Source organism: Erithacus rubecula, assembly GCF_903797595.1.
Source record: "Erithacus rubecula genome assembly, contig: SUPER_Z_unloc_5, whole genome shotgun sequence".
Classification (NCBI taxonomy): Eukaryota; Metazoa; Chordata; class Aves; order Passeriformes; family Muscicapidae; genus Erithacus; species Erithacus rubecula.
Window position 1 is genome coordinate 1,112,425 of NW_027635819.1, and position 12,771 is coordinate 1,125,195.

The 12,771-nt window shown below is 33.6% G+C and overlaps 1 protein-coding gene across 2 annotated transcripts in view; it reads right to left on the minus strand.

Annotated features, from left to right (window-relative positions):
* CEP120 (centrosomal protein 120) overlaps window positions 1–12,771 on the minus strand; it is a 38,378-nt gene that overhangs the window by 7,582 nt on the left and 18,025 nt on the right. For both annotated transcript variants that reach the window (XM_079331611.1, XM_079331610.1), the window contains exons 15-19: window positions 12,475–12,564; window positions 11,981–12,073; window positions 10,275–10,436; window positions 6,729–6,851; window positions 5,237–5,335 (exon numbers count right to left, since the gene is read on the minus strand). In XM_079331611.1, the coding sequence (XP_079187737.1) occupies window positions 5,237–5,335; window positions 6,729–6,851; window positions 10,275–10,436; window positions 11,981–12,073; window positions 12,475–12,564 (567 nt within the window). The remainder of the gene's footprint in view (window positions 1–5,236; window positions 5,336–6,728; window positions 6,852–10,274; window positions 10,437–11,980; window positions 12,074–12,474; window positions 12,565–12,771) is intronic.

Sequence of the window (12,771 nt, forward strand, 5' to 3'; positions counted from 1 at the left end):
TGATTAGTACATTTTGTCTCCAAGCTAATGTTGGGTTTTCCTTTAATGTTGGGAATTAATGTTGTTCCTTAATGTTGGAAATTCCTTTCAGATAAATGTGATTTGATATTTAACTTGATTACTAATACAATTATGGTGTACATATTTGGTATGTTGAGGGAAAAGCTCAGATTAATTTCAGTCGCTGAAAGTCAAGAATCTTCCAGGCATGCCATGCTATGGCCCTGAATAGCAACATTTAGGCACAATAACATTAAATCAAAAAAAAAAAAAAAAAAAAAAAAAAAAAAAAAAAAAAAAAAAAACACTTGCTGAAGCAAGATTTTTCTATCATTCAGTTCATGACAGTCCAGCTTGGAAAACAGACACTAAAACAAGTGAGAAGGGATTCTTTCATGATGGATCCTGTGCGCAATTTACATTACACACTTCATACTGTGATTTTCAAATGTCTTTCCCAACATTAGTCTTTGACTCCTTTAAAAAGTCTGTCATAACAATTTGTAGGGTACATAACAGAAAACTTGTTCTATGTACACCATTCATAGCAGAGCAAGAGAAACCCATTTCCTAATAATCCATCAATACAAGAAGATGTCAAAGGATTTACAACAGTTTGATAAGAAGGGAGGCAAGCTCACTTTAAATTAATTTATATACAAATTTGTTATGATATGTTGAGGGACCATAAAAAGACTGTATTTTGTTATGGTGAGAGAGAAAGAAGGATTTCTTATTCATCTCAGTGATGAAACCCACGGTGTCACTTTATCAGACACTCAGGTATTAAATCCACTTCTCCCATGATAAAGTAATAATCCACTGAGTAACAAATACTTTTCTTTTTTAAATAGAGAAGGAATAGATCTCTACTGTATAGTAGGATTTGAAATGTAGCAGAATTTACTGTGAGATGTTTTGAAGTAAAAAAACAATATTAATAAAACACTTCAGCACTCTTATTTCACATAAAATTAAGTTCAACATTTCTAAATCCCCTTGCAACTTCCCTTCATTATATTCTGTGTATACATAAAAATTAAGATATATTTGAATACTTGCTATTCGCCAAGTGTATCAGTGCACGCGAGTTTAAACATACATGCTGCATGCTGAAAATTCTCAGTCAAGATTTTCTGGCTAACTTTCCAAACTTTACTCTTATAATATATCCTAAAATAAGTAACATTTCAGATTTATTCCCAACCGCTTATGCAAGACAGTCAGGCTATTTTAAATCTCAATAAGAAGTATTAGAATTTTTGTTTCTAAACATTTTGCATTTCTAAATTTCATCTAAGGGAACACTCCAGAATCATCAGCTGCTGGACTACAGGCAACTCTGCGAACAGAAAATAAAACCGTAAACTCAGAACACTTGGAAATATATTACACTTGCACCATCACCCAATTATCAGCCACAAACCCATAGTAGGGCAATAACAGATGAATCAAGAATACTATGTGCAAGAATATTAAGAATTATGCCTGCAATATGTATTAGTTGGTCCAGGTACCTTCTCAGCACTGCTAATCCTGCTATTCCTCCTGGTCCTTTTCCTTCAGCTCCTCACTCACCTCCTTTAGTAAAACTCATCACCAATATTCCTGTCACTTATTAATTTCATAATTTGCCATTCTCCTCCACAAACAAAATAAACCCATACTAAACAAGTCTGCATTCTAGTTATCAGATAATTTACTTCAAGGTTTTACTGATTTTTTTCACCAGTTTTCATCTCTTATGGAGTGCTTGAGAAATGGAATACTGTTTTAGAAGCCTGTGTGGTGGAAATCTCAATCATGTTTTGAAACTTATGATACTACAGAAATATCAGCATGTAATAAAAATTAACCGATAATAAAAAACCATCAAAATTTGAATTATAATCAGATCATTAAAGAATCCCTGTATGCCACCAGGTGCTTTAGTTAAGAGGCTCTTCAATCAAGGAAGCACAATCTTTATTTTGCCATAGCTGCCTATAAATCCAAAAGGGAGATGTAAACACACATACACTAGACTAAACAATGGCTAAATAGCAGCCACTATTCACTCTCCCACTCATACATACCATGCAAGTCTGTGGGAAAAACTTACAATTGAAGCTAAGGAACTCAAGTAAAGTTTTCTGAAAATAACCCAGAGCTGACAAGTCAGTAGGAGGGCCTGGATGGTTTCAAGACACAGTTTTTAACCAAGATTTAGACTTTTAACTGTAGGGTTTTTTTATGTGTATGTGTGCCTTTTTACTTTTTTTAACAAAGATTTACATCCTATCCTTGGCTGAATTACTTATAAATTAATCAAATTAATTACTGAGAGGGTAAGCAAGATACCGGACAAGACAAAATGAATTGTCAGCCAGCCAATATGGTCTACGCTCTTCTAAAAAAATACTTCAGTGCTGGTTCTAACAGGTCTGTAGGACACAAACACATTAGAAAACTTCTGAAAATAGAACACTGGATGCATGCACATTTTGAGATTTGGGCTATTTGGATTAAATCTAATTGATTATCAACTGCTGAAAATTACATTTCTGCCAGTTTTGATTTTTGTTTTGTTATAATGCTTGTTTCACCCAGACAGGTATTAAATTTGATATATAAGTTCTGCATAAGCAGGGATGCAATTTCGTGCAAATAGCTGGGATTATTCTGAGAACTAATGCTCACATTAAAAAAAAAAAAAAACTCATTTGTGCAGTATTAAGATCACCCAATCAGCAAGCATTGAAAGAGTTTTTGAAATGTCCAGAAATTGTAATATTTAGCTAATTTGATGACATTTTTGTCTCCCTAGAAGTTGAATAGGGATATAACAACTGAAGTAGTAACACAGACTTACAGAATAACAGTATTAACACAACAGAGCGAAGAAAAGCAAGCTGGGTGAAGACTGTTGTCACTCAGTTTTACAAGCTGTTTAACTAACTTCTCAATTTTCTAAGCACAGGTAAGTGTCATGTATGTGTGCCTTTGTGTCTTTCAGTAAAACTGGCACTGTGTTTGGCATTCAAAATCCTACCCAGGCTTAGAAGCTTAGATCATATTCTATTAACAGTCCCATACTTTAAGTTATGTGCTGTGTCTCCCATATTCTACAAAATATAAAACTATCCCAGATGTGTGCTAAGAACTAGTTCCAAAGTAAAAGAAAACTTTTTAATTAAGGAAACATTGACTTTTATGGTTGCAAATCAGAAGAGCATTTTACTAAATGCTTAGCCTGTAGATTATGCTTCTTTAATTCACAAATTGACTGCACCAGGTCACCTTTAAGTAATGGAAATCTGTGTTTAAACATTTTTTTGGCAATGGGCACAAAGCATTAGATCTCATTTCCAAGGCTTACCAGCTGGGTTTTGTCATTAACATTTATTAACAATCTAAGATACGGCTTTCAGCGTCTAATCCTCACTACACAAATGTTTTGTATAGTTCTCTAGAGAGCTTTGGTGTGACAAATTACTGGCACAGATTACAGCCCTGTGGCTATTCACCAGAGGCAATGCAAAATTAACATGGTACTAATCCAATTCAAACAAGAAATTGGTCAGACTATGCGCAATTGCACAAATCATCTGAACTAAAGGAAATCTAGAATTCCTTAAAGTACAGTTTCCAAATTTATATTTAAAACACAGTAAATATTTTATCAGATTTGCTTCAACTTTTATCTGGCTCTTTAAAGTCAATTAAAGCCTTTATCAAAAGACTAAGTATAGAGGAAGCACAACAGTATAAAAACCACAAGAAACTACTTTGAAAGTGTTTGTTCTGTTGTAGAAGTTTTAGGTAGCATAATACACTGTACCTGCCAGCTTATTTCATGGTCAGACTTTCATCAAGAGGCTCATCTGAAACCATCAACACATATTAATAAATTCAAATCATCAGATCTACGGTGATGAAATTTCTAATAAGAACCTGATAGTAATATACATTAGTGTTAGTGTGATAAGTTGCTTTTACTCGACAAGAATTTTAAAACATAGCAAGAAAAAATAGGCTGGATATTTCATGACTGCGGAAGAAATCTTAATCAGTATGATCAGAGAATTCTTCCTATCACCTTCTCAAGCATAGATATTTCAAAAATCGGAGATGACTCCTTTTATCACTGGGCAAAAAAGGTACAATTTGAAGACTGCAAATGAAGGTTAGTCAAAACTTACTAATAATGACTATGGTGTGCATTGACTATTTGAACTGAAATACAGATTAAAGAAGCATTATAAGTTAGAAGAGCATGGGTTAAACTTCTTCCTCACCAAAACCTAAATATTCTATCAGTAGAAATGAAGCAGGTACCACAATCTTTAAGAAAACCCAATACTGTTCCTCAAGCTGGAAGGAAGTGTGAATACAGGCAACAAAAACCTTTTACTAAACTTGAAGTCTTTATGTTCATGTATTCATGTCAATGTTTGTTCAGGAATCAATTGGGATTAATGATTTACTAATTTATTTGTCAGGGCCAATGGAAATGCTAACCATTCTTAAGCACATTGTTTAGCTAATGTTTACTGGAATTCATGAAAGACAGATGATGACAAAACGCAACATGTAATACAGATTCGACAAGGATGAAGCTGCTCCTACTACAAGTTTAAACAGAGTAATTTCAAGCCAAAAGTATATAACTGTATTTATACAGATGCCTACAGACATGATAGAGAGCTCTTAAAACCTAGCAGTAAAATAGCCTGACACACTAGTATGAGGTTAGAATTTCTGAAAACAGAGAAGAATTTCACTTTCAGTTTAAGTTTTCTTCATTTTACAGCATTCATCAAAACTTAAAGCCTTATTTCTAAAAGTGAGGCTTTGTTTCTCACCTTTATCCTTCATTCATTATACAATTAAAATACAAAACAGTTATTAGGCCTGTAACTGATCGAGATGGTTGGGATTGTGGCAAAATATTTCCCTGAAAGTGCTGATGCACGAGAATTATTTGGGATTAAATTAAACCTCTTATTTTTAAAAATCACATCTGCTTTTAACTAATTCAGCCTACTTTGCAGGTCTGAGCCATGGCCTTTCCTGAGTTCAAAATCAAACACAAGCCAGTTTTGCTATTCTCATTTTTGTTAAAAGCATAGCTGAGAGCTTTACTTTGCAAAAACAAACACTATTAACATTAAAACAAGTAGTTAAAAGTGATCCTAGTAGCTTCCAACATGACAATAACTTGGTTGTCTAATACGAACAAAGAAAACCTGCATACCTGTTTTAACCTTGCAAGTTCTTTCAAAGCCCTTGTCCATTGCTGTTTGTAGTGGAGCTTTGACTTGGTAGCTGACTCTAACTTTCTTTCAAGTTCAACCTAAAAGCAATTAAAATCATATCAGCTGAAGCAAAAACAGCAGTAACAATCACTGAAAGATGTATATATACAAAGGGTCTGGTTTAAGAAAAGTGTTTATGTAGCATAATATACAACATCATCTAAAGCTGTTATACAATATAACATAAACATTATGGCAGAAGAACATTTTCTTGTTTAAAATATAGCCTTATTTTTATTGGATGGCCGTCTATACAAAAAGAAAAAGATTAGTTTTTAGCACTAAATCTGCTGATGTAACCTCTAAATTTAAGATTCTCAAATCAGCCGTCCCCTCATTCCTTTTTTATTCAAAGTAAGGTTATAAACACTAATTTAACAAACATGCTTATGGATAAATCTCTCTTAAAAAGGTATATAGACTTTTTTTAATTTGCCGATGGATGATATGTCCTACATTCTTTTCTCTGAAATACCATCTGCTCAAACCACTCTTTAAAATCTCTGGATCTAGTGTGACCTTTTGATTTTACTAACTAAATAAATATCTAAAAGTTTTTACCACTAAAAAGATTTATTTTATTATTTATGCAAAAAAATTTGTATTAAAAGCAAAAGAATATATTTATGAAGCACACAAAATACAATAAAAATTTGGTATTTTTAACATCTTGGAGGAAGTAATTTCTTTTTAATCTGACAAATTTCCATTGTATTTTGAAGATCTTAAAGCACTGATTCATTTAATGCATCTAACAAAAATAGGAAATCTAAAAATGTACAACTTAAAAAGTCTGTAGAAACACAAAAATATTTTGCATCAGTTGCTTGCATAATTAGACGTTATTAAAACACACAGTAACATACAGATTGGCCATATCACTGAGTATATTTTGTGCCAAGAAGGCTGGCTTAATTTTCTTTCACTTTATTTGACCAACAATTTTACTCAAAGTTCATAATAATTCTGAGCATTAAATGTCCATGTCAATTTAATGCTCTACTGTGGGAATATACGGCTTTTAAGAAAATCAGTTTATGACAGTGATTCCATTTTACTTGTAAGTAACATAATCTTTTTGCAGAAATACTTAATTATGAAAATGCATATAATGGAAAACCATTTTAAATTAATCCTCAAGAAAATAATAATCTTTCTGTTTTTTAAACAGAATGTTCAGACCTCAACATAAATCATTATTTAAATATAAAGGATAGACTCTTTCCTGTTTTAACATTACTGCTTCCTCTATAGAAATAAGGCCACTGTTGACCTTAATTGCATCTGAATATTTAAACTCTGAAGAAATTATTGGAAAAAGTAAACCAAAATGGACAAATTAACTACTTCATCACACAGTATTATTCTACATCCCCTTTATCAGAACACACCATTGTGACAATTTTTAAATACTAGAAAAATTTAATATACCTTTTCTAAAGTGAGAAGATTTATTTCTGATTGTAGCTGGATTTCTGGTTTGCTACTTTGCTGTTCTTTGTATTGTTGGAACTCCCTCTCCAAAGTCTTATACTTATTTTCTGCTTCATAAAGCTACATTAAAGAAACCAAAATGCAAGTTAGCAGAAAAGCCCATTCACAGACAAACAGATCACAAAATTTAAGTTACTTCTTAGTCCCTGGAACAAACATTTTACTATCAATTATCTGATATAAAACAGACACTGAAAGTTACACATTCATAATTAATGATTTCTTGATGATGGCACACAGCAATGTTATAATAGGAAGAGTTTTAAAGAGGATCTTTTCTCAGTACTGGAAAGAAAAAAAGCAAGTCTGTCCTCATAAACATAGGAAGAGGACATGCACATTTTTGTTCACATTCTAAAACAATTTGCAGAAGAAACACAGAAAGCATAATACTAAGATTTACACATCCTTTAAAGAAAGCCAGCATTATCTACTGTATGAAGTTTTATTACTTACTCAATTTCACAGCACAACTTTTTCAGGAATGTCTGCAAAAGGAAACTACTAATACTTTGTACAGCCAAATGATTTAGAAAAAAGGCTGAAGCAGAAAGGCTTCAGTGACTAATGGCTTAATGCTGGGTACCTCTGCCCTCACAGTGTACTTCCACAGCTTCAAGAAGACTTTTATAGAGTGCTTTGCTTTTCACACACAATGGGTAATGTGAAAAATGATGAAATATGCAATTACTTACTACAGAGAAAGTAAGGAAGTCAAATGTTTAACAGCATTTTTTAATAATATATTAAAGATACTAAGAACATTTTGTAATGTCTTCTTCTGTTAAATATTACTCAGCCTTAATACACCTGATGGAACTGAAGTATTGCTTAACAGAATATGATCCCACATGCTGATCTTCTATTTATGTACAGCTAATGCAAGCACTTGAACTGCATCCAACAGTTTAAATACTGTGTGAAAATGCTTTAGAGAACTCATTTCTGTTTCAAAGCCAAAAATTTTTACTAGAACAACAATATTTTAATTATTTGGATCTTCTAACTGGATCACCTCTATTTTTCTCCCAAATTTCTGCTTTTTTTCATTTATAATTGGTACAGAATGGATATAAGAAAGCAAAGACATTTCCCAGGGAGCCATACAAAACCAGAGTTCGCTGCTGTTGTTTTCCTCACAGAACAACAATAGCCTATTGAATTTAAATAAAAGATACTGCTGTTTAACACCTTTCATTTTTACCTATTTATTTTTAAAGAAGATATACAGACATGATGCCAAAGATAGTAACTATTTTTTTTGCTATTAGAAATATCAGTTCTCCTTAGAACTTCTAGAAAAATGTTTAAATTTCTCGTTTGGTTCTGGAAACACTTTCAAATATTGAATTTTTCATGAGACCTCATAAATGTGGGCATGAGGAAACAATAAAAATCCCACAAATAAAGCCGAACTTCCTTACTGAGAAAGTAAGAGTGTTCTTCAAACAGGATGCTTCAAGGACCTTCTCTTGTACAGAGTGGGGCTTACCTCAAAACAAGTTGAATTCTAGAGTTCTCTAAACGTCTAAGTGTGAAAATTGTGTATTGACAAATTCCTTTAAAAAAGGTATGAAATAAGATAACTTATTCCAGAACATTCTGTGTTACAAAACCAAAACCAGAAACACAAAAAAAGCCAGGCAAACCAAAAACTCCACATCCATAAAGGTCTTAAAAAAAAAAAACCCTGATCTGGTAGCAATAGAAACTTTCTGTTTGTGCACATTACAAAAAGTAGGGTCTTAGAGTGAAACTCCAAAGTAAGCAAACAAAACCCCGCCCCCAACAAAGCTAAAGAAGAAGCAGCCTGTCTCATGTACAATATGTGGCAACAACCACCACATACTGAAGCATAGCAGGAACAGCACAGAGGAAGACAGCCAGGATACTCTGGAAAAAACTTCCTTCATATAAAACAAGAGAAAACATAGTGAGGCTTGTATTTGGAAGAGAGACAGAATGACAACCACCTATGCAGTCAGGAACAGTATGTTCCACAGGCACTGAAGGATTCTCCATAATTATTAAGAAACATGCTTCAAAAGAACAAAAAAGTTTTCAAATATAAAAGGCATAATTAAATTTTAGACCTTATTGCCATACGATGTTGCAATACTAAATACTTTTTAAAAGGAATCATATGAGATCATGAAGAAAACTTTCATTGATGGCTAGTAAGTACTCTGGCAAAAAGTACATATAACCCTTGATGGTATTGCTTTTTTTCCCCCACAGTCTCACTTCTTTTTCTCATCCTCTAAATCCAGGCATTGCTGCTCCATAATCCTGAGCTAAATGATCTTTGGTCTGACCACTGTATATCTGTTCTGAATAGGAAAAATAAAGTAATTGTAATGTTTTATTTAGAAAAGGTCTGTTGAAGCTAAAAATGGCCAGTGGGAGCTGAAAGAATGAATTTGAAATAAGAATATTAGCTGATGGCATTTGGCCACTAGAGCAAGAGGAACTCCTGGCTGTTGCATTGGAGTGGTAACTGCCAACAACATAAAATGCAAAAGTGATCCACCTATCACTCTGAAGAGGACTGCATTCTGAAGTTTGAAAATGTTCATCTCATAAGTGACTGCTTGAGTAGCAACATTTTTGTATCAGTTACATTTTTAAAAAGTTCACTGTATCGAGGTTCACATATGCTAACAAGAAAACAAATATGTTAATATCAGTGCTTAACACAGAACTAAAAAACACATGAAAATCGATCACAACTCTTCCTAAATACAAAAATGTGGCTTTGGCTGACACAGTTCTTCAAACAGGGAAAGCTAGTATGGGATTATCACTATCACTTATCAGACGTGAAAAACAGCAAAGCAAGTAATTAATCTACACAAAGTACTTTTCAGAACACTTAGGCATTAGTAAGATATAATCTATGTAATAACAAATTAAGTGTCTAATGTTGTAACAGCTAAGAAAATATAAATACTTTTATGGTTTATTTTATAGTCAGGAAAAATAACTAGACTATCCTTGTTGTTAGTGCCAAAGTCATCTTACAGGACAACAGAACATGGTCTAAATTTTCTGTTTAGAAAGTACTAGTCTCAGAATAGAAGACTGCAATAACAAGAAGTTTCTCCCTCTGTCCCAATAAGGATACTAAAACTAATCTTTTGCACTAGAAGAATAAAACTAACTGCACAGTCAAACTACTTAGATGCTAGCTGCCAACAATTTTTTAAGTTACTGAAATGTATAGTGCTGTTCAGGCTCTTTAAGTAATTGATGCTTTTAAATGAAACTTGATTTTCACTGTTGAAAAAATAATTACAGGCACTGCACTGCAAACTGGCCATACAACTGAGCAAGACAGACATGGATGGATCTCAGCATAGAGCTCCCGAATTTAACTAAAATGTTTCTTACAAAGTTGCCATAATACAATTGCCTCTTAACACTCCTTAACTCATTATACATAGAAAAATGTTTACTTGTATTAGAAAACGTAAGTGTACTTACCTGCTGATGTAAGCGCAGCTTGTCTTCTTCCAGTTGTTTGATTTTTGACCTTTCCAGCTCTAGCTGGTGTGCACATTCCTCCCTGGCTCGACGCACAGAATCCTGAAGCACTTGCAGATTTCGTTCATGCTCTGCTTGCAGCTCCTTCTTTAATCTTTGAAGCTTAAAAAGAGACATTTATATTAATCCACAGGAGTGAAAGTTTAACCTGAAAAGTTTCTTACAACTGTTACTGCTATTCACAACAGAAAATATGTCATTAATTTCTGAAATTAAACAATAAAATTCCCATTGTCCAAATGTTCACTATTATTTGAGCTACAAATATACCCTTGCTTGACTACTGTAAAAACAGAGCTCTCTGGAGCTCTTCTGTACATTCTATATGATTCTACATAATTGCTCAGGTAGGTTTCACATCTACCTTCCTTCTACAAAGTGAAAAGCTAACAATTTCAATTCACTGCAGAAACTGTGAAAGTCACAGCTACAGCCAAAATGTCTTTAGGTCAGTGAGACTGGACTGTTCAAACTCAGCATGCTGTGATAATTTCTCATCAAGCTAAATAAAGTACAATCCTTGAAATGTTTGAACTGTTTAGAAAGATGCTACTATCCCAAATAACTGCTAACAGAATAGAAACTTCTCCAATGGCCCACTTCTCAAACTGTGTAATTGCTAACAGAATACTACATCATTTTGTCCAGATGTTTTTTGAATCCACATTTTTATCATATCTAGCTTGCAGGTTAGAATCTCACAAACCTTTGAGAAAGTTTTAAAGAAATAAACATGAGATTCAAATTAACTACTTCTACTCAGACTGAAATGCACTTGGCCAAACTTGAGCCAAGTTTTTCTTGCACAGATACTAAAGTCAAAACATTATTTACAGCACAAACTGCATCCTGAGGTACAGATAACCTGAGTACTGAACAGGACACAGGCTCAGCCAGCCAGTTCTGTGTTGGGAGTTCTCAATTTTGTTACAAGCACAGAAGGGATTAGTAGGCTAGATTAATTTATCTGATTTACAAGAAGGAAAGAGAAAGTTTGTTGGACAGCTAAAACACCACAGTGTTTTAGCTACATTGTTTTGAGTTTGTTCTGAAATACAAGAATAGGCAGTTTATTTTCTTTTTTTCATATGACCAGCACCTCTGAAGTCACACCTCACTTCCTCACATTGGAGGTGTTAGTACAGTGATAGTTACTGGCTTCTCCTGCATCCTCTTAGACCCTGTCAATATTAAAAAAAAATAAACAGATGTAGGAACTGAAAACGTTGGATAACCTGAAGTTTCTTCCAGATCTCCTTGTCACCTTCTCCTACTTCAACAATTAATCTAGCATAATTAGTTTATGAAGAGAGGAACTCTTGTGACTCTCAGGTGAATACTCACCTGACAGTGCTAAACTTAAAACTGAAACATGCTAATGTTACATAAATGTCTGCACTGACACTAATTGTCAAGAACAGAAGGTTTACAGTTAGCAACCCATTTAAAGTTCACTGAACTTCCATTTCGGAAAAAAAAATGTAGTTGTAACAAAACTTAGCTTAATAACTAATGTTCATCTAAGTATCACTATGAATCTGGCTATTTAACATCTTACACACTGAGCACAATTGTCACTATGTGAAAACTCAAACTTTACAGAGGTAGCTAATGCAATTACATTGTTTAATATGAACAGTTTTTACCTCTGATTCAGCACTAAAAAGCTGTCGTTCTCGCTTATCCAGATCTCTCAGGGTTTTCTGAAGCTGTTCTTCCAAAACATTATATTCTGCTACCTAAACAAGGGAGGGAAAAAGTGGAAATATTGTAGTTTTTATTTAGAAATTTCCATATAAAACAGATCTCCAGCTCTTAATTAAGAACTTGCAATGGAGGATCCTTCTAACTCAGTACAGGCTACTGTGTTGTCATACACTGCCAGGCCATAGAAGAGATTTTCGACCAGGCAAGCAAAATGCAAGTAAAGAGCTCTCAAACACAGCAAGTTAACTTAAGGAAATTTCTAACAAATATTCTATGATTAAAGGCTACTTTTAATTCTTTTGCACTGTTGTAGACTAGATATATGCATATCAATAGCTGCAAAGGCCAGCATCCTTTGTTACATGTTCTCAAATGCCTTGCCAAATTTTTAGCAATTTAGACTTTTTGCAAGTATAAGGGGGAATTTCCTTACCTTTTTCTTCACTAATGCCTCTCTCTCTCTGTCTCTTTTCTTCCATTCATCTGCAAGTGCTTGCATATGGACCATTTCCTTCTTTTTAAGCTTTTAAATGAAAAAAAAGAGAAACAACCCCCTCAAACCAGATCAAAACCGTTGGAAGTGCAGCTTTAGAGTACTAGCAGACCTAAGTCTTGATGCAAGAGTTTTGTAAGCTGACTTGTACAGCTCACTATATGATTTGGATACTGAAAGATTTCTTACACTGAAGTACAAAATGCGTGTTTGAGAAAAATATCCAAACAAAGAGGT